Below are 24,975 nucleotides of genomic sequence, written 5' to 3'. Positions count from 1 at the left end.
ATGTGACATTGAATAATATGCAGGGTTAAGGATCCAAGCTCTGGGAGTTAGAGCTCGTGGGTTCAAGCCCTTATTTCACCACAGAAAGCTCATGACCCTGTCAAGTTCTTCTGTCTCTCTGTGCTCCTCATTTCCTCATCTACAAAATGGGAATATTATCTAGTGTTTACCCTGGAGTTTGATTGTAAAGAAAAATAGAAACAAATGCATTTAAAGTACATAGCACATTTCTTCCCAGTAGTAAACATTACAGTAGACATAAACTTTCATTATTATTGTTTACTTTTTATTGCAAACCTAAGATGCTGTTCAAATAGCGAAAGATACAGTGCTTTCAGGAGGCTTATGCATTGGTGACTAAGGTAGCTGAATATTTTTGTTGGGGTTTTTCCAAATTTTTCTAGTTCTCCTTTTTGTTTCTATAAATGAACTTAAGGAAAGTATTAGTATTCAGTCTTTATAACAGCAGGGTACTTCCTAAAATAGCAATTCTCAGAATGTGATCTGTGGACTCCTGAAAGTCTCCAAGATCCTTTCCGGGGATCTACAATATCAAAACTACTTTCAAAATAATATGAGAACGCTAGATGTCTTCACTATTTTTTTTTAACATTTTCAAAATTGAAGTATAGTTCACTTATAAGTTTGTCTTAGTTTCAGGTATATGGTAAAGTGATTCTGTTATATATAGATATATGTTCTTTTTCAGATTCTTTTCCATTATAGGCTATTATAAGATATTGAATGTAGTTCTCTGTGCTATGCAGTAGATCCTTGTTATTTATCTATTTTATGTATGTGCTCAGTTGCTCAGTCACGTCCGACTCTTTTGCTTTCCCATGGACTGTAGCTGGCCAGGCTCCTCTGTCCATTGGATTTTCCAGGCAAGAATACTGGAATGGGATGCCATTTCTGCCTCCATTTTATGTATAGTAGTTTGTTAATCCCAATTTCCTAGTTTATGCCTCCACTGCTATCCCCTTTGATAACCAGAAGTTTGTTTTCTATGTCTGTGAGTCTATTTCTGTGTTTTTTTTAAAATTTTACATCAGAGTATAGTTGATTAACAATATTGTGTTAGTTCAGGTGTACAGCAAAGTAATTCATTTATACACATATATGTATCTATTCTTTTTCAAATTATTTTCCCATTTAGATTGTTACATAATATTGTTAGCAGAATTAATAGCAGAGTTCCCTGTGCTATACAGCAGGTCCTTGCTGGCTATCCATTGTAAATACAGCAGTATGTACATGTCAATTTCAAACTTCCTATCTCTTGCCACCACCCTTCCTCCTACCACAAGTTCCTTCTCTAAGTCTGTGAGTTTATTTCTGCTTTGAAAATAAGTTCATTTGTATCATTTTTTAAGACTCCACATCTAAGTGATATATATTTGTCTTTTTCTGACTTACTTCACTTAATATGATAATCTCTAGGTCCATCCATGTCACTGGAAATGGCATTATTTTATTCTTTTTAATGGCTGAGTAATATTCCACTGTATATACGTATATGTGTGTGTGTGTATCACATCATCTTTGTCCATTCCTCTATTGATAGACATTTATGTTGCTTCTATATCTAGCTGTCTTCACTGTTTAGACATTTGCTCTGACGGCACAAAGGAGTGGTGGGTAAAACTGATGATACGTAGCATGAACCCAGGCAGTGGTGCAGAGCTGAGCTGTCCGTCATCGTGCTCCTCGCCATCGTGCACATGCAGTAAAAACAAGCATGCGAACAAAAAGCGCCGCTGCAGACTGGAGCAGCTCTCCTTTTTGGGATGCGATGGTAAGTGCACAGGAGCGCTCCCAGGGATGGGGATTGTCTGGAACCAAAGCTCTGGGGCCGTGATTTGCAGTTCGGAACGCTAAGCTGCTTTTTTTCATTGAACACCATTTTTTTTTTTTCATTTGCCAAGGTTAGACACGTTATTCAACAAAAATCAATTCTACTCAAATCAATTCTACTCATTGCCTTTCTGCAACTTCCACAATTGTCACTACTCTAGTTCACATACAAGTTTTGCGTTTGGAATTTAACATCTCAAATGCTGTCCCCTGGAACATTTCTTGAGTGTGATCATAATTTGCAGTAAAGTTTTAATTAATGTTACTTCATTTGGTCCCCTAAATATCCCAGATTCACGTCCTCCTGTATTCTCTTTAAATTGCGGATTTGGTTCATGGTTATGATTGTGCTAGCCAAGTAGCTGATAATGTATACATCCACTTCTATTTGACTTTAAATAGTTTAGAACTGATCAGACTTTGATAGTTTCAAGGACCAATTGTTTCCTGGTTCTAGGGGGACAATCTGAAATGCTAAATATTTTAGGAGGGTAACTGAGGGCAGCTTCTTGCGTCAGCTTACTTTTAGTCATCCAACTACTGAACCAGAGTGAAGTGAAGTGAAAGTCGCTCAGTGGTGTCCAACTCTTTGTGACCCCATGGACTACACAGTCCGTGGCTGAACACCGTTTTTACTTGAAGGAAGAACTGACAGACAAGCTATCATTCCACAGGCTTGAGGATTTAGCAGGCATTTTCTCTAAAATGAATGAAATGAACCCGTCACTGCAAGGAAAATAACTAACAGTATTGTTGCCAATGACAAAATTCAGGCTTTCAAGTGAAAATTCAAACTTTGGGAAAACCTGTATCTGCCGCTATGAGTTAGACAGCCTCCCAATACTTGAAGATTTTTCGGATGAAATCAGTGGTGATGTTGACAGCCATTATTATTATTTTTGTACTGTAGACTGATAGACCAATTGTGGCACAGTAAGAAATGTATATTTGGCCTTTTCCCTGGTTCTTGATAGAGATTCTAAGACCTTTGAAATTTCTCAAATAATAGGGGTGATAAAGCATCTTTTTTTTGAATATTTGGCCTTTGTTCTGGTTCTTGACACAAATATCTTAAATTCTTTGAAATTTCCTGGTTGATTGTTGTTCAGTCGCTAAGTCATGTCCAACTCTTTGCTACCCCATGCACTACAGTATGCCAGGCTCCCTTGTCCTTCATTATCTCCTGAAGTTTGCTCAGATTCATGTCCATTGAGTCAGTGATATTATTTAACCACCTCATCTTCTGCTGCCCTCTTCCCCTTTTGCCTTCAGTCTTTCCCAGCATCAGGGTCTTTTCCAGTGATTTGGCTCTTCAGATCAAGTGGCCAAAGTTTTGGAGCTTCAGCATCAGTCCTTCCAATGAATATTCAGTGAATTCCAATGAATATTGATTTCCTTTAGGATTGACTGCAGTGTTCTTCAGAGAAGGCAATGGCATCCTACTCCAGTACTCTTGCCTGGAAAATCCCATGGATGGAGGAGCCTAGTGGGTTACAGTCCATGGGGTCGCTAGGAGTCGGACGCGACTGAGCGACTTCACTTTCACTGTTCACTTTCATGCATTGGAGAAAGAAATGGCAACACACTCCAGTGTTCCTGCCTGGAGAATCCCAGGGACGGGGGAGCCTGGTGGGCTGCCGTCTATGGGGTTGCACAGAGGCGGACATGACTGAAATGACTTAACAGCAGCAGCAGCAGCAATGGGAGCAGCTTTGTTAAACCTGTGGAGTCTGATGGTAACTCTGGGTGGCGTCATAATAGAATTGTACAACATTCCATTGGGGTCTGGAGAATCTAAGAGTTGGTGGTTGGAAAACACGCCAAGGCTGATGAATTTTAATGTAAGAGTACAAAAAGTCATTGATAGGAACTTGAGTTCTATGTTGTACCAAACTTTAATAAACTACCACTTGCTGAATTGGGGTGTAGTATTAAAGAAAAACACCAAAAAATATCTGGAAAGATGATTGAACTACTTCCTCCTTTTCTACTTATTTGCATGAGGAAGGATTTTCTTCTTATTCTTTGGCCAAAATAACATTGCAACAGGTTGACTGCAGAAGTGTATGAATCCAGTTGTCTTCTACTGAGCACTATGTTAAAGAGATTTGCAAAAAGGAGAAACCTATATGCAGGCCAGGAAGCAACAGTTAGAACTGGACATGGAACAACAGACTGGTTCCAAATAGGAAAAGGAGTACATCAAGGCTGTATATTGTCACCCTGCTTATTTAACTTATATGCAGAGTACATCATGAGAAACGCTGAGCTGGAAGAAGCACAGGCTGGAATCAAGATTGCCAGGAGAAATATTAATAACCTCAGATATGCAGATGACACCACCCTTATGGCAGAAAGTGAAGAGGAACTAAAAAGCCTCTTGATGAAAGTGAAAGAGGAGAATGAAAAAGTTGGCTTAAATACTCAACATTAAGAAAACGAAGATCATGGCATCTGGTCCCATCACTTCATGGCAAATAGATGGGGAAACAGTGGAAATAGTGGCTGACTTTACTTTTTTGGAGCTCCAAAATCACTGCAGATGGTGACTGCAGCCATGAAATTAAAAGATGCTTACTCCTTGGAAGGAAAGTTATGACCAACCTAGATGCATATTCAAAAGCAGAGACACTACTTTGCCAACAAAATTCCGTCTAATCAAGGCTATGGTTTTTCCAGTAGTCATGTATGGATGTGAGAGTTGGACTGTGAAGAAAGCTGAGTGCTGAAGAATTGATGCTTTTGAACTGTGGTGTTGGAGAAGACTCTTGAGAGTCCCTTGGACTGCAAGGAGATCCAACCAGTCCATTCTAAAGGAGATTGGTCCTGGGTGTTCTTTGGAAGGAATGATGCTAAAGCTGAAACTCCAGTACTTTGGCCACCTCATGTGAAGAGTTGACTCATTGGAAAAGACTCTGATGCTGGGAGGGATTGGGGGCAGAAGGAGAAGGGGACGACAGAGGATGAGATGGCTGGATGGCATCACCGACTCGATGGGCATGAATTTGAGTGAACTCCAAGAGTTGGTGATGGACAGGGAGGCCTGGCGTGCTGCAGTTCATGGGGTCGCAAAGAGCTGGACACAACTGAGCGACTGAACCAAACTGAAACAATGCTAAAGTTTTCTTTTGGAAAATGCAGTTATTTTTCCTTAAAAAAATATGTTATTATGGTAACATACAATGCTAATATCATTATTTTCAAGTCAATTAATAAGAAAATGTTTTAAATCTGTCAGTTTCAATTACTAATATTGTCTGCGTGTGTGCATGTGTGTGAAGTTCCTTCAGTCATGTCCAACTCTGTGCGACCCTATGGAGCCTGCCAGGCTCCTCTGTCCTTGGGATTCTCTAGGCAAGAATACTGCAGTGGTTTGCCATTTCCTTTACAGTTCAGGTTGACAAAAGCTCTTTGTGTTTCTTGATCATTTTAAGAGTACAAAATTATCCTTGGACCAAAATGTTTGAGAACTGCCGTTCTAAAAGAAACCCTCATTCTTAAAAGAAAAATATACCAGATCCTCTTACCCTCCACAGTCGTCAAGGGTGCATCTTTAAAGTGAAGGCTGGAGGATTGACGAAGTTAACCATTGGCCAAAACCTATTTCTCTCTGAACCAAACTAGTGGAATAATCAAATAGATACATTTAGAGAAAACCAGATGCCTCTTACAGGGGGTATGGGTTATATGGAGAGCCATCATCCTGTAAGAGTAGGAATTTGCCAGTTCCTCTAAGCATTCTGTGGTATTGAGATTTCATAAATTTCTCTCCAGTTCTTCATTTTTGGTAGGCATGTACGGACTTGGAGTTCTTCAGTGCTGGGTGCCAGAAGTTGACATTGTTTTCTTTCTTGCCTCTTTCCCACTCCTAACTATGCCACAGCGAGGCCCCTGCCTTCCCCATGTTAGCCAGGGCAGGAGACAGTTCTCACGTTACTGCCCTCCTCTTTCTGACCTCAGTATATACAGTGGACACTAGCCCCTAATGGACACCAGCCCCTCGCGGGCTTCCTTAGAGTTTCTTTAAAATAAAGTGGGTTTGGGGCTTCCCTGGTGGCTCAGTGGTAAAGAATCCACCTGCCAATGCAGGAGATAAAGGAGATGTGTGTTCTATCCCTGGGTGGGGAAGATTCCTTGGAGGAAGAAATGGCAACCCACTCCAGTATTCTTACCTGGGAAATCCCATGGACAGAGGAGCTGGTGGGCTACAGTCCACAGGGTCACAAAGACTTGGACACAACTGAATGACTGAACACGTACCATGAACACAACCGGAAGCCTTTTTAAAAGGATGCCTAAATGGGGTTGACACGGACTCAGGACCTAGATGTATACCTTCTGAGAAGTATAGTGGTGTCAGATATCACAGCTGGGTAGTTATAACTGCAATAATTCTGTGTCTGTCTCACAGTAGAAAACTGAGTCACTCCGTGAACTGGTCAGTGGACTTTCCAAAAAGAAAATTACTCAGATGAGAAGAGAAGGAATAAATGTGTAGTTCCAGCCCTGTTTTACTTCCAGTGAAGCAATTGCTTTCTCCGTAGTGTCCCTATGCCTCAGTGCTCCCGTGGTATCATGATGGGTAATAAAAACACAGACTCCTGCAGAGGAGCACCGCTCCATGGTATTAAAATATGGCCTTGGGATGAAAAGAAATGAGCTTGTGACATCTGACTAATAGGGAGATGAAGCGCTATGCGAATTATTCATAGTGGGTCATAAAATGGAAAGGCTAGGGTGCCCACGGAGCAGGGCAGCCAGCAGTGCTCAGGGGCTGTTTGCATTCTGCTTCTCGAAATGACAAATTCTAGTCATCTGAGCCTTCTCGAAACTTCCCATCCACTAGGGCTGGTTAAATTAGTGCATGCATGATGTTTTTACACATGTGGGTGGCTGTGCACAGATCTCACGGATGCTAGCAGCTATGATGGAGCCAGACCGGGGCACAGATCACTCAAGACATTCCATGTGGTTTCCAGGGAGTCCTGTGTTATCTGTTTATTTTTGGTATAAGATTTGTCTTTGTCTGTACTTTTACAGAATCAATATAACAATACCTTTGTGTTGTCTGTACTTTTACAGAATCAATGTAACAATACCTTCGTGTGTCCTGAATCCAAAACGGGCTGTGAATGAGCTACTGAGTAAACAAAGGAAATCATCTACTTAAAATTTTTTTAAATTTAATTTATGTATTAGTTTTTTGGGGGATAGGGGTTTCCCTGATAGCTCAGATGGTAAAGAATCTCCCTGCAATGTGGGAGACCCAGATTCAATCCCTGTGTCAGGAAGATCCCCTGGAGGAGGGAATGGCTTCCCATTTCAGTATTCTTGCCTAGAGAATCCCATGGATGGAGGAACCTGGTGGGCTGGAGTCCATGGGGTTGCAAAGAGTCGGACATGACTGAAATGACTTCAGTTCAGTCACTCAGTTATGTCCGACTCTTTGCGACCCCATGAACCGCAGCATGCCAGGCCTTCCTGTCCATCACCAACTCCCAGAGTCCACCCAAACCCATGTCCATCGAGTCGGGGATGCCATCCAACCATCTCATCCGCTGTCGTCCCCTTCTCCTCCTGCCCTCAATCTTTCCCAGCATCAGGGTCTTTTGCAAAGAGTCAGCTTTTCACATCAGGTGGCCAAAGTATTGGAGTTTCAGCTTCAACATCAGTCCTTCCAATGAACACCCAGGACTGATCTCCTTCAGAATGGACTGGTTGGATCTCCTTGCAGTCCAAGGGACTCTCAAGAGTCTTCTCCAACACCACAGTTCAAAAGCGCCAATTCTTCAGCACTCAGCTTTCTTTATAGTCCAACTCTCACATCCATATGTGACTACTGGAAAAACCACAACCTTGACTAGACAGACCTTTGTTGACAAAATAATGTCTCTGCTTTTTAATATGCTGTCTAGGTTAGTCATAACTTTCCTTCCAAGGAGTAAGTGTCTTTTAATTTCATGGCTGCAGTCACCATCTGCGATGATTTTGCAGATGACTTAGCACGCACTTATTTTTTTGGTTGCACTTGCAGGCTTTCTCTAGTTTTGGTGAGCAGGGGCGGTTCTCTAGTGGCTGTGTGTGGGGTTTTCATTGTGGTGGCTTCTCTTGTTGCAGAGCACAGGCTGTAGGGCATTGGGGCTCACTTGCTGCTTGGCATGTGAAATTTTACCGGACCATGAATCGAATCTGTGTCCCCTATATTGCAAGGCAGATTTTTAACCACTAGACCACCAAGGAAGTCTCAGAAATCATCCACTTTTGTTTGAACTGAGGTTCTTAACCTGTGGCCCCTGAACCCACAGGAAGAGCATCTCAAACTCAGAGGGCAGCAGAGGCCTCTGAGAAGCGGCTTTTCAGTGTCAAGTCCCGTGTGCCACACCTGGCAATCCTGATTCTCAGGGTCCAGAACAGGGCCCATGAACCTGCATTTTTCGTGCACACCCTGGGTGTTTCTGAGGCATATGGTCTGGGGGCTGCATTCAGAAGAATCCTCTCCTGAGGGTGGGTGGGTGTCGTGGTGAGGGTTCATGAAAAAGGACTATAGCATAGAAAACAAATTGTGGTTACCAAAGGGGAAAGGGTGGGGACAAACTGGGAATTTGAAATTAACAGATACAAAGTACTGTATAGAAAAGAGATAAACAAGGTCCTACTGTATAGCACGGGGAACCATATTCAATATCCAGTGATAAATCACAATGGGAAAAAAATGAATAAGAATATATCTATATATATATATATATAACTGAGTCACTTTGTTGCATACCTGAAGCACTGTAAATCAACTATACTTCAATTAAAAATTAAAATAAAACAGACACACACACACACACACAAGGTAAATGGATAACAAATTGTGCTAGGTCCACATAGAGGAATGGTGGTGGTTTAGTCACTAAGTTGTGTCCGACTCTGCATCCCCGTGGACTGTATACTGCCAGACTCTTCTGCCATGAGATTTCCCAGGCAAGAATACTGAAGTGGGTCGCCATTTCCTTCTTGCAACACGAATACTGTTCAGCAGTAAAAAGGAATGAACCCCTGATACACCCAACAGGATAATGCTGAACAGAAGAAGTCAGATGCAAATAGCATGTCAAGTATGATTCCATTTATGTGAAATTCTAGATTAGATAGAACTAATCTACAGTGACTGACAGATCAGTGGTTTCCCAGGGCTTGGACTTGGTGTAGGGACCAACTGCAAAGTCATATGAGGAAAATTTTGGGGGTGATGAAAATGTTTCAGATTCTGATTTTAATGCTGGCTATTTGGGTGTGTTTAGTTGCTCAGAATTCCTGGAAGGATACATTTAATATGGGTGCATTTTATTATATGTAAATTTTAACTTGATAAAGGGTGGAAAATACCACATGCCTGAACTTCTGAAATGCTATGAAAACTGGGCATCCACATGTGTCTGTGCGTTTTTCAGAGACAAGAATGCACAGCATCCCTCACATACCGAGAGACATCTGTGTCCCTTTAGGAGTTACAATCCCTGATGGCACATGGTCCCTATGAAACTAATGATTGTAACATCTTATGGTGAACCCAAATGAAGTTTTTGGCCAACTCAATAAAGCACAAGACACTCGTTTCCAACTATATCCCTGGCCCCTCCATTTGCATCCTCAGCAGGCCTGTAACCAGCCCATCAACCGACCGCCCTCCCTCCAAGCCCACATCCCAGTCTCAGTCAGGGCTGCCACTCTGCTCTCCATTGAAGACCTCACTCCCTGAAGGCCTCTCAGCTCCTTCCTTTCCTTCAGCCTCCAAACACACCTAACTCCCGTCGGTTCTCCAGTTCAGATGTCTGAATGCGCCAGCTCCTCTCCATCCCTGGTAACAGTCTCACGGGCATGGTCCTCACTATTCTTCACCTGTAGATGACGCCACCTTCAGATCCCAATATCCTGCCTTGTGACTGTGAGAATGTCCTGATTCTTACATAATACATCCCACTCCTGATCGGCGCAGCAGGCTCTTCAAGTGCAGCAGCAGCCTTCCATGCCAACCTGGTTGCTAACCAGTGTGCTCCTCTGCCTTCTCACTTCCCTTCCTTCCAGAGGAGGCCAGATTCCACCATCAGAAGATGCCCAGCAAGTGGCGGGCAGCTACATTTGCAAATGGAGAGAGTAAGCAGATAAAAATGACATTACTTGTTGACCACTCTCTCTACAAGTCTGCAGACTGATAACCTGTTTCCACTGAACCCCATCATCTTTTATATTAAAGATTTTATTTTCTATTTTATTTAATATCTATTTATTTATTATTCTTGGCTGTGCTGGGTCTTTGTTGCTGGAAACAGGCTTTCTCTAGTTGCAGTGAGTAGGGTCCACTCTTTGTTGTGAGGCATGGGCTTTTCACTGCGGCGGCTTCTCTGGTTGGGGAGCACAGGCTCTAGGCATGTGGGCTCCAGGAGTTGCAGCATGCAGGCTCAGTAGTTATGGCCCCCGGGCTCTAGAGTGCAGGCTCAATTGTTGTGGCACAGAGGCTTAGTTGCTCCAAGGCATGTTGGATCTTCCTGAACCAGGGACCAAACCCGTGTCTCCTGCAGTGGCAAATTCTTATCCACTGTACTTCCAGGGAAGTCCCTCCCCATCATCTTCGACACAGTCCTGACAACCTCTCCAAAGATGCCATGGCTCTCTCTCCTCCCACTCTAGCTATCAGCCTTGCTTCTGTCCCCAACCTTTGAGAGCACCAAACTTCATTTTTCTCTGATGCTCTCTCACCTTCATACCTTTTACACTGCCCTTACCTGCCTGCTCTGCTCCACAAACTCCACTTGTCTTTTAAACCCGTGTCAAAGCCAGCTCCACTGTACAGCCTTCCCTATTTTGGGTTTTGTCCAAGAGCAATTTCCAATCAATTATTTACTCTGTTTCTAACATAGCATTTTATATGTGTGTGTGCATGTTACATGTGTATGTTAGGTTTGATTAATTAATTCTCTGAAATTTATTTTAAATGATAGTCTGAAAAAGGGAATTTTTTCCCAGATGGATAGCCAGTTTCCCTAACCACTGTTTATTGAGTAGTTCATTATTTTTACACTGACTTGAAATACCACCTCGACTCTTTGTTAAACTGGTCTGGGACTTCCCTGGCAGTCCAGAGGTTAAGATTCTGCACTGCCAATGTTGGGGGTGGTGCAGATTTGATCTCTGGTCAGGGAACTAAGATCCCACAAATTGGGAAAAAATATTTGTAACATATATAATAAACATTTTTTTAAAGCTGATCTGCTTCAATGCTCTCTTTCCATTGATCTATTTGCCTGTTCATGGATCATTAACAAAATGACTACTATAACATAATCACTATTGCTTTATAGTATGTTTTCACATTAACAAAGTATAGTTCTTTTTAAAAGAAATTTCTTGCATATTCCTGAATATTTTCTTTCCCAATTTAATTTCAAGAATCAGTATTAAGATTCTATGAAAAGTAATTTTAGAAATTTAATAAGAATTGTGCTGACTTTATAGATTAATTTGCAAGCAGTTGAACCTTTAACAACATTGAATGTTGTCAAGGATCATGATGTACCTTTTTATTTATTCACATATTCTTTTATATCCTTCAGTAAAGTTCTGTACATTTATTTTCTCATATACTCCATATTTATTTTTTCATTTAGTTCTCAGCATTTTACAGATATTTAAGCTAGTCACATTTTCTAATAAATATTTTTCAATTTGTTTCCACATAAGTCTAAGAAACAAACACATTTTCTTTCTAAGGAAAGAAAATTATTCCTGAAAATAGTTTTCTTTAACTCTGGCTGTTTCAGTAAACTCTTATTAATTCTGATAATTTGCCTATTGATTCTTTTGGATTGGGGGGGGGTAGATAATCACATCATTTTAAATATGAGAGGTTCCATTTTTTGCTTCAATTTCATTATTTTATTATTGGGTTTCCATGATGGCTCAGAAGTAAAGAATCCAGCTGCAAGGCAGGAGACACAAGAGACACAGGTTTGATCCCTGAGTGGGGAAGATCCCCTGGAAGAGGAAATGGCAATCCACTCCAATATCTTGCCTAGGAAATCCCACGGACAGAGAAACTTTGTGGGCTATAATCTGTGGGGTCACAAACAGTTGGACACAACTGAGCGCACATGCATTTATTATTATTTTTTGTTTGTACTGAACTGGCTAAAAATCTCTCTTTCTGTCAGTTGGTTTGGGCTGTCATAACAGAAGATCACAGAATGGGTGGCTTAAACAACGGAAATTAATTTTCTCCCAGTTTGGAGACTGGAAGTCTGAGATCAAGGTTCCAGCAAGGTTGTTTTTGACAAGACGTTTCTCCTCTGCTTGCAGACAGGGCCTTCGTCCTGTGTCCTTTTCCAGCCTTTTCTCTGTGAGCACATAGCAGGGGAGGGGACAGCATGCTAGTGTTCTTTCTTCTTATAAAGAACACCAGTCCTATTGGCTTAGGGCTCCATCCTTATTCCTCACTTAACCTTAGTTAGCTCCTTAAAGTTGGACTGTGAAGAAGGCTGAGCGCCGAAGAATTGATGCTTTTGAACTGTGGTGTTGGAGAAGACTCTTGAGAGTCCCTTGGACTGCACGAGATCCAACCAGTCCATTCTGAAGGAGATCAATCCTGGGATTTCTTTGGAAGGAATGATGCTAAAGCTGAAACGCCAGTACTTTGGCCACCTCATGTGAAGAGTTGACTCATTGGAAAAGACTCTGATGCTGGGAGGAATTGGGGGCAGAAGGAGAAGGGGATGACAGAGGATGAGATGGCTGGATGGCATCACTGACTCGATGGACGTGAGTCTGAGTGAACTCCAGAAGTTCATGGTGGACAGGGAGGCCTGGCATGCTGTGATTCATGGGGTCGCAAAGAGTCAGACACGACTGAGTAACTGAACTGAACTGAACTGAAGTTCCTTAACAGCTGTTTTCAAATTAAGTAAACTTGAGGGGTCAAGGCTTGAACACAATTCAGTCTACACCAATGTTTTGAATAATATCAATGCAGATTTTTTCTCAGTTTTTCCTTTTCCCATTTCTGAATTATTATTAAAAATAATTTTTCATCCTGAATATGAGAAACAATGAATTTAAAATATGCAAAGGAAACAAATATGATACAAGTCAGTTATCCTGTAGGTTTATTTGAAAAATGTATGTTTGTGCATAGAGCACCCAGTTGACTGGTAGACACAGACCAGATGTTTGAAAAGTAATTGTTGACTGATGCTTTATAGAACTTTGCTTCTATAGAATTTATAGAACACAAATCTTTGCTATTTGTGTGTGTTTTGTGTCTATAATGTCCATAAGCAGTTGTATTCAATACGATACAGATAAGAGGTTTATGTTCAAGAAGCAATCATTCATTTTTTTTCTTTCATTCAGTAGACTTGCTGTTCAACTGTATTTTAATACAGAAGACATCTTTCCTCTGTGCTGTTTAAAGACCTTGGCTATTCTCCTTGAACCAAAGTGGTAAATACTGTAATAAACAGAAATCTATATTTCTTATTGGATCAAAAAAGTAGGCAAATATTATGGCTATAGTTTATAATTCCACTTTGTTACGAATTAGAATTTTTTTGACAAAATATCACATTTTAAGTCATAAATAAATAGTTCATGCTGAGCAACTTCCACCAAAACTTACTCTCCGAATTCTTAAAAGCGAAAGTTAAAGATATGCATGGTGAAAAAAATCCTAAAGCTATTTCGTATCTGCCATGTATGTTACACTTTTCGCAAGCTCGCTGATTTCATTCTTCTTCTATCTCATATCCAACCTCAAGGAGGCTCTTTTTAGAAAAATATAACACATTGACTAAAATCCCACACTTTTAGTGACATGTACCTTGAGTCCAAATCCCTGGTTTGCATCCTTGATGGCTTAGTGATCTTGGCAAGTTCCTTACTCTCTCCCAGCCTCAATTTCTCCATTCATAAAATTAGGAAAGAGACACATTCTTAATGGGTTTCCTGCAAGATTGCGTAAAATAACCTATATGATATCCCAAATGAAAGCTCAATAGATGAAGTAATTTTGCTATTATTATTAATCACTGTCATAATTTCTTTAATACTGATGTAATTTAAAATACTTTTACTTGTTCATAGAAACGAATCTGGAGAAACCTTAAGAAGTCTAATTTCCAACCATACTTAATTTTTGAAAAACCCTACTTGAACTTCTGAGTTACTTGTAACGTTATATCCAGGACTACAAATTTTGTTCACAGATGCACCAAAGACTATAAAACATCCTTTGTTAATGGTGGAAAATAAACATCTTCTTACAAAATAAGACTTCATCATTCAAAAGTTTATAGATTTATGACCAGTGCTTTGATTTTTAAAAAAGAGAAAAGGCCTTTTTTTTTTTTTTGAGTCAGAAATGTTTCTCAAACCACTATAGAATAGCAATTATGACTCTCCACTTTTTATTTTTATTGCTGGTTTGGAAAGATGACTCTACAATGCCTACATACACCAGGAAGATATTATTCTACAAATAAGGGCCCAGCATGACATTTATGAGAAAGCCAGTCCTCCTGCGCAAAGCTGATTTGTGCTCAGCCCATGCGCTCCAGGGCATTGCAAATAAAGGTACCTTCTCCACCCAGCTGGTCAGACAGAGGGTGAAGTGTTGTCTTTGCCGGTGGAATTTCAGGAAATGCTCAGCTCCTGTCCCAGCAGAACACATCTGTGGCCAGCAAAAAGAATCTGGACTTTGAAGATGAAATGTCTTGCCCAGTTCCCATCCATCTTGGCCATCTATTGCTTCTGCCTGCTACAAATTCCTTCCTCAGGTAAGGGGACCCCTTCCAGGAGACCCCAGCTGGTCTGAGCTCTAAGGAAGACTGGGACAGACCTTGATCCTTCAAGGCACTTCTGGAAGGAGTCTAGCTTGATCTCCTCACCCACCCTCTAGAAATGGCTTCCATCGGAGAGGAGGGACAAAGCTAGATGTCACTGCCTTTTACCTAAGAAGGTTACTTTCCCATGTGGAACCGCCTTTAGACAGCTCTTGCCCTGGGGCTGGCCCCAGGATGTGCCACTGAAACTGTGAGGAATATGAGCCAGGGGGCAGCTCCAGCGTGTTAGTCATGTGTGGTCTTAGAACTCTGAAGACAGGAGAGCGGGGATGGTAATACTGAGCTTACAGTCCCAAAGACTGAAGACTGGGGGACAGCTGGAGAGGGGCAGTGTAGAAGTGAACACAGGAAGAAGGAGTCTTTTCATAGTCTTTCCTCTGGACCGGAGTGTTGGGAGGGGTGGTGGAGGGGAAGTAGGGTGGGGGCAGCGTCGCAAGAAGCGCCTGTCTTCCAAGGCTTGGGCGCTGTCCGAGGTGCTGACGGGACTCGGGAGGTCGCGTCAACAACTGAGAATCAGTGCGTTTGTAGGGAACAAGGGTTAGGCATGGGGTTTGTAGTCAAAATTTCTTACTCATCTCCAGGTAACTCGCTATATGATACAGGAAGCAGTAGGAGCTCCTGTTGGAAACACAGTTATTTAAAAATTTTAGATTTTTCCATTAGAATTTTGGCTTAAGGAGTAGAATATCTGTGAAAATATATTCAACCAGAAAATACATTTCAAATAGCATATTTGTTTTTCTGTGTTCTGCGGTGTAATCACAAAGGCTGGGTGTTGCAAGGCACCATGAAATTCATCTAGTTTAGCCTCTCAGAAGAGCAGGGATCACCTCTATGGTTTCCCTATTTGATTACTTTCAGGGACACTCAGCTCACTACCAGACCAAGTCAGCCAGTATCTGCCTCCCCTAGTTTCCAAAAGCATCTTATTAATATTACAATGTCTTATTACCTTTTATTTATCTGCTTACATATTTATATCCACCTCCCTCTTTTTATAATTTAATTTTCTGTTCCCTGAGGATGGGGTCCTTATGATCTTTATCATCGTATTGTTAACACAGAAACTCTTAATAAATCCTTAGGGGATTGTTTTGAATTACTTTGCATTTTTGAATACCTCCAGCCATCAAAAACTTTTTTGTATCAATCTGCAATATGATCACATGTACTTTCTAACCATTAGCCTTAGTTCTGCCCTTGGGGGGTATACAGAATAAGACTAATATTTCTTGTGACAGTTCTCAAAATAGTTGAAGGCAGTTAACACACTCTTCATAATTTTTCTCTTGATGAAAGAAACCTACGCTCAATTCCATCAGCTCACCACATATCCTATCATTTCAGGTAAGGCTTCAGGTACCTTTCAAGGTTGGAACAGTATTATTTGCATACAGTATTATTTTCTTGGCTTATAGCGAGACTGCAGAGAGCACAAAATCACTGAATATTTTAAAAAATACTACTCTTGAGCTAGATATTCCCTGTTTCAGATTTTAAAAATCTGAATTGGGCGTCTCATATTTATCCCATTTAATTTCATTTTGTTAGTTTTGATCTATCCTGCAGCTGATTCTTTCAGTTGCAGTGTTAACTATTTTTTCAAGTGTTGTGTTGTATGCAAATGAGATGAAGACTTCATTTAGGTCAGGTAAAAATTGACAGGCAGAGGGTTCAGGTACATGCCAGTAGCAACTTTCCTCATAATCCTACCCCTGTGATGAGACAGAGAGACAAATGGCCATATTTCTTTAAAGTTCCAAGACTAACTCTGTTGCACATACTTATTTTTTTTAAACAATGACTGCATTTTATTAATGTAATTAGGAGAAAGATAAGAAACAAAGTAGAAATGTATTGTAGTGGTAAATACAAGGTTTTGAGGAGGTTGCTTTTTAAATTAATTTTTATTGGAGTATAGCTGATTTGCAATGTTGTGTTAGTTCCTGCTGTACAGCAAAGGGAATCAGCTGTATGTATACATATATCTCCTCTTATTGACACCAATCCTGTCCTTACACATTCCATCTAAATACAAATTGAGCTATTACCTAGGAGTTTTTTCTCTTCTTTCCTGACTTGCTAACTCTTGGTAAATATGAAAAACCATGCAATTTTAAGTTAATTTTGGCACAAGCCTGAGATTTGCTAGTGGTAGGTAGAAGTGTGTTTTCTTTGTCAGTCCTTTTAATGCCATCATATTAATAGAATCACTGTATGTTTTTCATGGAAAAGATTTAAAAGTTAATGCTACTACCTCTTTTTTCCTAATGGAGATTTTTATGATTCCTCACAATAGGATTTCCTCAACCTTTCGCTGATGCTTCAGATGGCCTGGATATTGTGAAGTTTGAGGTACACCATTGTTCAGTAATGTGAGATTTTTATTTAGTCTTAACCTTGAAAATATCATGTGGACAATATTCGCTCAAAACTATTTTCAGATCAAACTATTTTCAGATCAGATTCTTGGCTACAGCAGAAACTCCCTGTTGTCATTTTCATGGCCTCGTTTAAATTATCTTGGGAATTGTGTTGAAATTCATGGCTGCTGTGGGAGAAGATAAAGGTTCATAAAGGAAACAATTTTAGAATTTAATTTAAATTCTATTGATTAAGGAATTTGTACTTATCTTTGATTTGTTTTCCTCATTTTTTTTAGCGGATGGCATATTGGGCAAGTCTTTCTAGACAACCTAAGGTAAAAAAATTGATGCACGTAAGATAAGTCTTATATTTATAACAGTGCACCTGTTTATGCTGTAATCAATATCTGTAAATAAGCACTCTTTTGCAACCTACAGAATTCTGTGTGTATGTATTGTGTGTATAAAAATATTGTTTTAGGAAATAACAAGTGAATCTCCTAAATAGAAATGACCATAAAATATTGGTAGTTCATCTGCATTCTTACAATTATCATAGTCACATATACATATCCTATACATTATCACATGCTGAGCTGTGCTTAGCTGCTCAGTCGTGTTCTACTTTGTGACCCCATGGACTCTAGCCCACAAGGCTCCTCTGTCCATGGGATTCTCTAGGCAAGAATACCAGAGTGGGTTGCCATGCCCTCCTCCAGGAGAATCATTCCAACCCAGGGATCAAACTCAGGTCTCCCACATTGCAGGCAGAATATTTGCCATCTAAGCCACCAGGGAAGCCGAAGAATACTGGAGTGGGTAGCTTATCCCTCCTCCTGGGGATCTTCCCGACCCAGGAATTGAACCAGGGTCTCCTGCATTGCAGGTGGATTCTTCACCAGCTAAGCTACCTGGGAAGCTCACATAATCACATATATACATATAATTGCATACTATGTGGGGATACAGTACTGATCCAAATGAACAGAATTACTTGCTTTCATTGAACTTATATTCTAGCTGGGGAAACAGTCTATAATATAGATAACTAAAATTTTTTAAAAAAGCATTTTCTCTCTAAAAAGAAAAGAATAAAGCAAGGAAAGTACATATGATCTTGAGAGCTGGCATTCATCACCTAGAGAATCATCTTCAAAAAATTTTTTGACTTGGAAAGTAATGATATAAAGTTGATAAACATGGTAACAAAAATATTGTTTACCTGATATGTGCCCAGAACATGCACACACACACATACACACCACACATACACAACACACACACGCTTCTTGAACAGATGCTCACAAAGAGACCAGGAGTTGTTAAAGTAGTAGGCTGGTTTAGAAATGGCGATGGTAAGGAAGTAGAGAGTTAGTGTCCACTGAGCCTCTGCTGTTAATGGTTTAGGGTCATGTGTGTGTGTGTGTTCATATGCACGTGTGTGCGTGTACACGCATACCGCACAGAGAAAGAGAGAATTACGTAAGTATTGGTTACTGAAGAAAGTCTCCACAAAGTCTGTAGGAAGATCTACTCACAGCAACAAAATCAAAGTGTTCCTGATAACTTTCGTTCCTGTCTTGATTGAAGTTTGAGCTGATTCAACAACGTTTATAAATGAGATGCGATCAGTCGGTATTATAAATGAGATGAGACCAATAGTAACCAGATATTTGCAAGACCATTCACAGTACATCTTCGAGTCGGATATGCTGCCAGTACAGCTTTTCCTGCGCTGCCATTCATGCAGACAGAACAAAATGATGCTCTAACAAGGATTTGGAAATTAAAAGCTGGATTTTCTGGGAAAAAAAAAGTGAAGATTCATGTAGAGAGATTTTAGGGGGGGAAATTGGGCCATATGAACCAACCCTCAAAACACTGAATTCTAGCATATGCCCAGGAGCAAATTAAAAGTTGCAACCATTATTTTATCCCACCTCTTAGTCAGATGGCTATCTGGTAATTGATTAGGGTATTGCTTCAACGCATTATAGAGTATGTTTTCCCTGAAGATCAAGAGAGTAAAACAAGATTAAGTTTTAAAGTAATGTTATTGCTGGCAAATTTCCTTTTTGCAAGATTCCACATCCACTACAGCCTTATTAAGGTGGTAAAATGATTTCCTTTTAGACTGCCAATTTATTTCATAATATTCAGGTACGTCAAGAAGGTGCCTGCTGTAATTTCTACTGGAAACCTGCCCTAGTAAAATTCTATGTGACATCCTCACTATTCTCTTTTCAGGATAATCAAGACATATACAAAAGGGTGAGTACTACCAGCCCAGTAACAAATTATGCAGTTACTACACTTTTGGCAAGTGGCACTTAGAATTAAAATCAATCTTTTTTTTTCCTTCTTATTTAGTTTTTATTTCACTACTCCAGAACTCGGGAGCCGATGCATCCAGTTAAAACAGGGGTCAGTATTTTATCATAATCTTCTTTCTGTAAAAGTCACTTTCCTCTGCCTGCCTTTGTCCCTTTTCATTTAATATAGGCAGATAGGGACTTCCCTGGTGGTCTTGTGGCTAAGACTTTGCCTATCAATGTAGGGGGTGCAGGTTCGAACCCTGGTCAGGGAACTATGATCCCACATGCCTTGGGGCCAAAAAACCCAAAACCCAAAACAGAAGCAATATTGTAACAAATTCAATAAAGACTTTAAAAAATGGTTCACATCAAAAAAATCTTTAGTATATTCAGATAGATAGAAAAACAGGGGACTTACAGACACTCTTGGTGCTTTTTTCCAAGGACTACAAGGATCATCTCTCTCCCTCTCTGGGGAAGGGGCCAGGGAGGTTGACAGATCTGAAAAGCTAGAGAACTCATTACAGAAAAGGAAAAATTAGTGAGAAATCACTTTTTATTGTGCACTGAAACAGAGGGACAAGAAGAGCCTGGGAAAGACTGAACTCTATTTACATTGCTCATTATTACCTTTTCTTTTTAAATTTTGGAAAACTACTTTGTGAAGTGTAAAGTGGAATATTCCCAACAGTCATCCACGGGTGTCTTTTATCACTGTCACCGTGTAATATGTGCTGTGGGAATTAAAAGCATCCCCTCTAATTTTCTTATTATAATTTTGAGTTATCCTCAGGGAGAGATTGTTGAATTTCTACAGGGTATGATTTGGAGAATATTGGGAAAATCATAGAATAGAATTTTTACTAGAATTTCAATCCAGTCATAGTGATTGAAATTATACTATTAGAAAGTTGCATATTTATTTAATTAAGACTTTCCAAGTCTTCAGGAAGATCCTTAAAAACAAGCACACAAACAAACATACAGATACCAAGCAAAATGTTTTTTTCCTTAGAGGCAAAGACTCAAGCAGTACAGATTTAGTCATGGGGATCAGGTAAGGAGGGGGATATCGTCAAGACAGGCCATGGGCCCTGCAAGTGCAGCAATGTCAGTGATGGAAGGAGGCTTCCCTGGCAGTCCAGTGGTTAAGACTTTGCCTTCCAGCGCAGGGGGTGCAAGTTCAATCCCTGGTTGGGGAGCTAAGATCTTACATGCCTCACAGCCAAAAAACCAAAGCATAAAACAGGAGCAATATTATAACAAATTCAATAAGGACTTTAAAATTTTTTCACATCAAAAAATCTTTAAAAAAGTAAAAATGGGCTGGAAAAGGTAAATTCCATGCCCGTGATGCAAGTTATCCTTTGTTGTTGCTCTTCAGTCACTAAGTCGTGTCTGACTCTTCTCTTTTGCAACCCCATGGTCTGTAGGCTCCTCTGTCCATGGGACTTCCCAGGCAAGGATACTGGAAGGGGTTGCGATTTCCTTCTTCAGGGGATCTTCCCAACCCAGGGGTCAAACCCACGTCTCCTGCATTGACAGGTGGATTCTTTACCACTGTGCCACTGGGGAAACAAAAATTAAGTTGTACTCTGAGCCAAAATGCCTGGGGAGAATTCACAGGACTAGATAAGGTAGGGTGTGTATGTCTGAGTGTGTGCTGGGCAGTCACAGATGAGACATTCAGGGAAATAACATGCGTTGGGTGGTGATGATGAATGGCACCTTTTAGCCTTGTCCCTTAGAGGAGGAGAGCACACCTGGAGAGCCAGAGAGGATCTTCACAGAGATGCTTCTGTGAGATAAAGTACTCCACACTGGGACAAATGCTTGGGGTTAATGCAGATGCAAGTCTGATTTCCCTTAAGGGAATATTTTTAAGTGATGTGTTGGAATGAAATGTGTGAGCCAGGCAAGCGATTCTTTATTGATATCATAAAACTTCAGGCTTAGGCTTGGAAACGGATCTTACTCTGAAAATTAAACCCATTTGTAAGAGGGTGAGCAGACAGGATTGCGCATAGCCCTGGGCTCCATCCTGGCACTATCTGACCCTCACCGCCTCTTTGCCAGTTTCCTCCTGTGCACCCTCTAATGCGTCTGGCAGCCAAGCTTGCTGATCGAAGGATGAAGACATTTTGGCGGCGCGTATGTACTTTTTCCTTCCACCATACTGTTAATACCGCTGAAAGTTCACTTCGCCGTGGTGAATGCCTTTCGTCGCCTTGGGTGGTGCTCGCTGGCATTTTCTCCTTGTACAGTCTTCACAGGGTGGCTGCAGGGCTGGGGTCGGGGAGAGGCTGTGGTCCAGCTTCGTGACCATCTCCTCATCTGTGCTCTTCATCCTTTTCCATTTTAGTTTTTATGCCATTTTTTTTCACTTTCCCTGCCCCTTCTTATTCTTCCTCATGACATAGACACCTGCCCTGGTCATACGCACTGCTTCCCATTGTCCCACCTGCTCCTTTGTTTTTTTAAAAAAATATTTTCATTTATTTATATTTGGCCACTCTGAGTCTTTAGGTGCAACATCAGAGCTTTGTTTCTTAAAAAAAAATCTCTGATACTAACACAACATTGTAAATCAGCTATGTACTAATATGAAATAAAAAATTAAATTTCAAAATGAATCATTTTGATTAAAATTTAAGTTTAGCTATGACTGGTTTCAATAATGGGCTTCCCAGCTGGCACTAGTGGTAAAGAACCCACCTGCCAATGCACAAGATGCAAGAGACTTGGGTTTGATCCCTGGGTCAGGAAGATCCCCTGGAGAAGGGAATGGCAACCCACTCCAGTATTTTTCCCTGGAGAATCTCATGGACAGAGGAACCTGGGGGGCTATAGTCCACAGGGTCGCAAAGAGTCAGACACGACTGAAGCGACTTAGCATTGCATTGCGGTTTCAGTAATAGCTGAACCTGTTGAAAAGGTCCATCAAGGTTTTGTTGCATGAGACCAAAACAAAGAAACACAATTTTTGGACAATGTGAGTCCAAGTAAGATGACCAACTCATTGCAGTTGGCCCAGGACATTCCTAGGTTTAGCTCTGAAAATGCCAAGACCCCAGAAAATTGCTCACTTCCTGAGAAACCAGTTGGTCACCCTGAGCACAGGCCATCACAGTCTATCTGCTCAGATACTGACAACAGGCTTCCAGCTTGAGTCAGCCTCCACTACGGGCCAGATTTACTGGCACAGATGAGCTGAAAAAACTGAAATCGTTTATCCTTGAAAAATATGCCTAAGCCAGGAGTCAATTTCAAGTGGAAACTGTTGGGAAGAACAAGCAAGTTTAACACTGTCCCAGACCTTAAGGCAACTCAATCAAGCAAACATCCTCACCATCCAGAATATGAAATTGTAATTGTCTCCAAGGTTAGCTGTCTCCTTGAATGACGTTTTTGCATCTGACTTCTGGTTATCTTAGAATGGAACCAGGGAGGGGCCAGGTCACAGCACCACTGCAAGCCAGGGAGCAGGGGGTGAGTTTCCTATTAAATGAACCCGGTCCTCATTCCTTTACAGGATTCCAGGGCCACTGCAGTGGATTTTACCAAAAAGGTAGGTAAACCTTACGGTGAACGCCACCCCTAAAAAGAAAGATCTGCATCTCCTAGAGATGGGGGAATGCTTGCAGGCTCTTTGGACCACTTCTGCAAAGAACTGGCCTCACACTATGCTCTGGAATTCTCTGAGCATCTAATTTGGGGTTTCCCTGGGCTTGTCCTGGTGCAGAAAGAAACCAAGGAGCCGTGCCCCTGGATGGTACTATTTCATGTCAGTTCTTACAGATGAGTCATGTGGGGCCATTTGCTCCTGGAGATTTGAGTTCTGGCTCAGGGGCCCACAGGCCAGTTGTGCAAATCTGGGGAGGGATCCTGCAGGTGTCATGAACCCTATGTATCAATGCCTGTGCTTCTTCTAGTTGACCATGAACCATAAGAACCTGGGACCTTGTTAAAATGCAAATGGCTGGGCCCCAACCCCAGAGAATCAGTGGGCACCTGAGGTTTGGCATTTCTAACAAGTTCCCAGGTGTCGTTGATGCTTTGTGTCTGGGGACCACAGTTTGAAAACTACTGCCATAGACATCTTTGAAAGACCTTTGGCACAGCCTGATTGGGTAACAGTTTGTGTTTTTATCTCTCAGGATTACACTGCCACCTTGGGAAGACCGTTTTTCCTTTTCAGGGTAAAGCATGTTCTTTTTTTCACCCTGATTCCGTTCTACCTCCCCAATTATGGAGTTATTACTGAATGAGCCCGGCCAGAGCCCCATGGGGAACTGGTGAATCACTGAGAGAACATTCTCACCCTTAGGGTGTGAGTCATCACTTGGAAAGGCAAAGGTCCAGCAGGACACAGGCTGAGCACAGGAGGGCTCTGGGAGGAGCTCAGTGGTGGGAGGCAAGAGCTATGTTGATGGACAGATGTGGGGACCAACCATAGTTGGAGTCCATTTTCCCTAGCATGAAGGTCCAGAAAACTTGGCCCTCTCCTGGGAATAGGAGTCTACTGGTCCTTCTCCTGATGGGACTTGAAGCCTCTTGCAAAAGTCACATATGATCTCTTAGCTCTTGATCTACCACTCACTAGCTGTTTCACCCCTTAGATCTTCAGTGTTTGCATCAGAAAAACGTGTGAGTCAGACTAAGCGCATGCTCCTCCATCTTCATTCTGGGGTCACTGGTGCTAAGAGATGCTCTGCAAAGGTCAAATACGGTCAAAACCACTGCACCTGACACTCCAAAGTTTACAGAGCACACTTCCACGTCCTCAGAAAACAAGCTCTTTAATGTGGCTCAATCGTGCATTTCCAAACTTACTTAACCACAGAAATTCTTCCCACCTCCACGATACCCCAAGTACACCTTCTAAACCTACATGCCCTGTTGGTGGTTGTTCTCTGGAAAGTGCTTGCAGAAACAGTTGGTCTGGGTCTGACGGTGTCTCTAGGGTGAGAAATCTCGTGATGAATGGTTTGGGGATGGTCCTGCCATATAAACAGAGGCTGCGGGATGGAGTGGTGGGGTGGGGGATAGTGTCAGGAATGTAGGAACAGCAGGGGTCCTGGGGCACTGTCCAGAGGACCCACAGACCCACTCCCAAGCTGAGCGCCCAAGGAAGCTGCTAACATCCCAGTTAGGGGAACAGAAACTTAGGGTAGTAGAGAAAGAATCTGGAACCAAGAATCAGATTCCAGGCAGTTTGGTCTCAGCACTATAAGCGGCTCCATTTTTTGTTTGTTTGTTTTTCAGCCAAGGAATGGAAGAAACCTTGACTTTGACACCTGGTAGGATTATCCAAGGTCAGCCTCTCTGCGACTCTTCTCCAAATAAACGTTTTATGTCAGACATGGGGGAGTGAGAGGCAGCCAGAGGGGTGATAGTTCCAAAAAGCTGGGACCGTGTGGAACCCCTAAGTACCTCTGCTCCCTCCCTTTCACGCTGTCAGCATCACAGAGGCCCCACTGCAGCCTGGCATTGTCCCAAACAAGGCAGTCTTTGCAGGTGCTCTGTCTCCAGCAGCCTCTGTGAGGAGACAGAGCTTTTGTG

The 24,975-nt window shown here is 41.5% G+C and overlaps 1 protein-coding gene across 1 annotated transcript; it reads left to right on the top strand.

Moving 5' to 3' along the window:
* Positions 1 to 14,593: 14,593 nt before the first annotated feature.
* NMS (neuromedin S) lies at positions 14,594 to 24,717 on the top strand. The gene is made up of 9 exons (XM_069586354.1): positions 14,594 to 14,666; positions 17,032 to 17,087; positions 17,395 to 17,433; positions 19,346 to 19,369; positions 19,469 to 19,522; positions 21,490 to 21,564; positions 22,946 to 22,981; positions 23,571 to 23,612; positions 24,679 to 24,717. The coding sequence occupies exons 1-9, from the start codon at positions 14,594 to 14,596 to the stop codon at positions 24,715 to 24,717; spliced, it is 438 nt and encodes a 145-aa protein (XP_069442455.1).
* The last annotated feature ends 258 nt before the right edge of the window (positions 24,718 to 24,975 follow it).

Source organism: Ovis canadensis, chromosome 3 (genome assembly GCF_042477335.2).
Source record: "Ovis canadensis isolate MfBH-ARS-UI-01 breed Bighorn chromosome 3, ARS-UI_OviCan_v2, whole genome shotgun sequence".
In the NCBI taxonomy this organism is placed as follows: domain Eukaryota; kingdom Metazoa; phylum Chordata; class Mammalia; order Artiodactyla; family Bovidae; genus Ovis; species Ovis canadensis.
Note: the sequence above shows the minus strand (reverse complement) of the source record. Positions and strands in the feature narration are given on the sequence as shown.

Excerpts from the sequence above, each read along its gene's own strand:
- NMS (XM_069586354.1), top strand. The coding sequence starts at position 14,594 with ATGAAATGTCTTGCCCAGTTCCCATCCATCTTGGCCATCTATTGCTTC. Across the intron at positions 19,370-19,468 it reads ATCAAGACATATACAAAAGG|TTTTTATTTCACTACTCCAG; the intron begins GTGAGTACTACC and ends CTTCTTATTTAG. Across the intron at positions 19,523-21,489 it reads TGCATCCAGTTAAAACAGGG|TTTCCTCCTGTGCACCCTCT; the intron begins GTCAGTATTTTA and ends CCTCTTTGCCAG.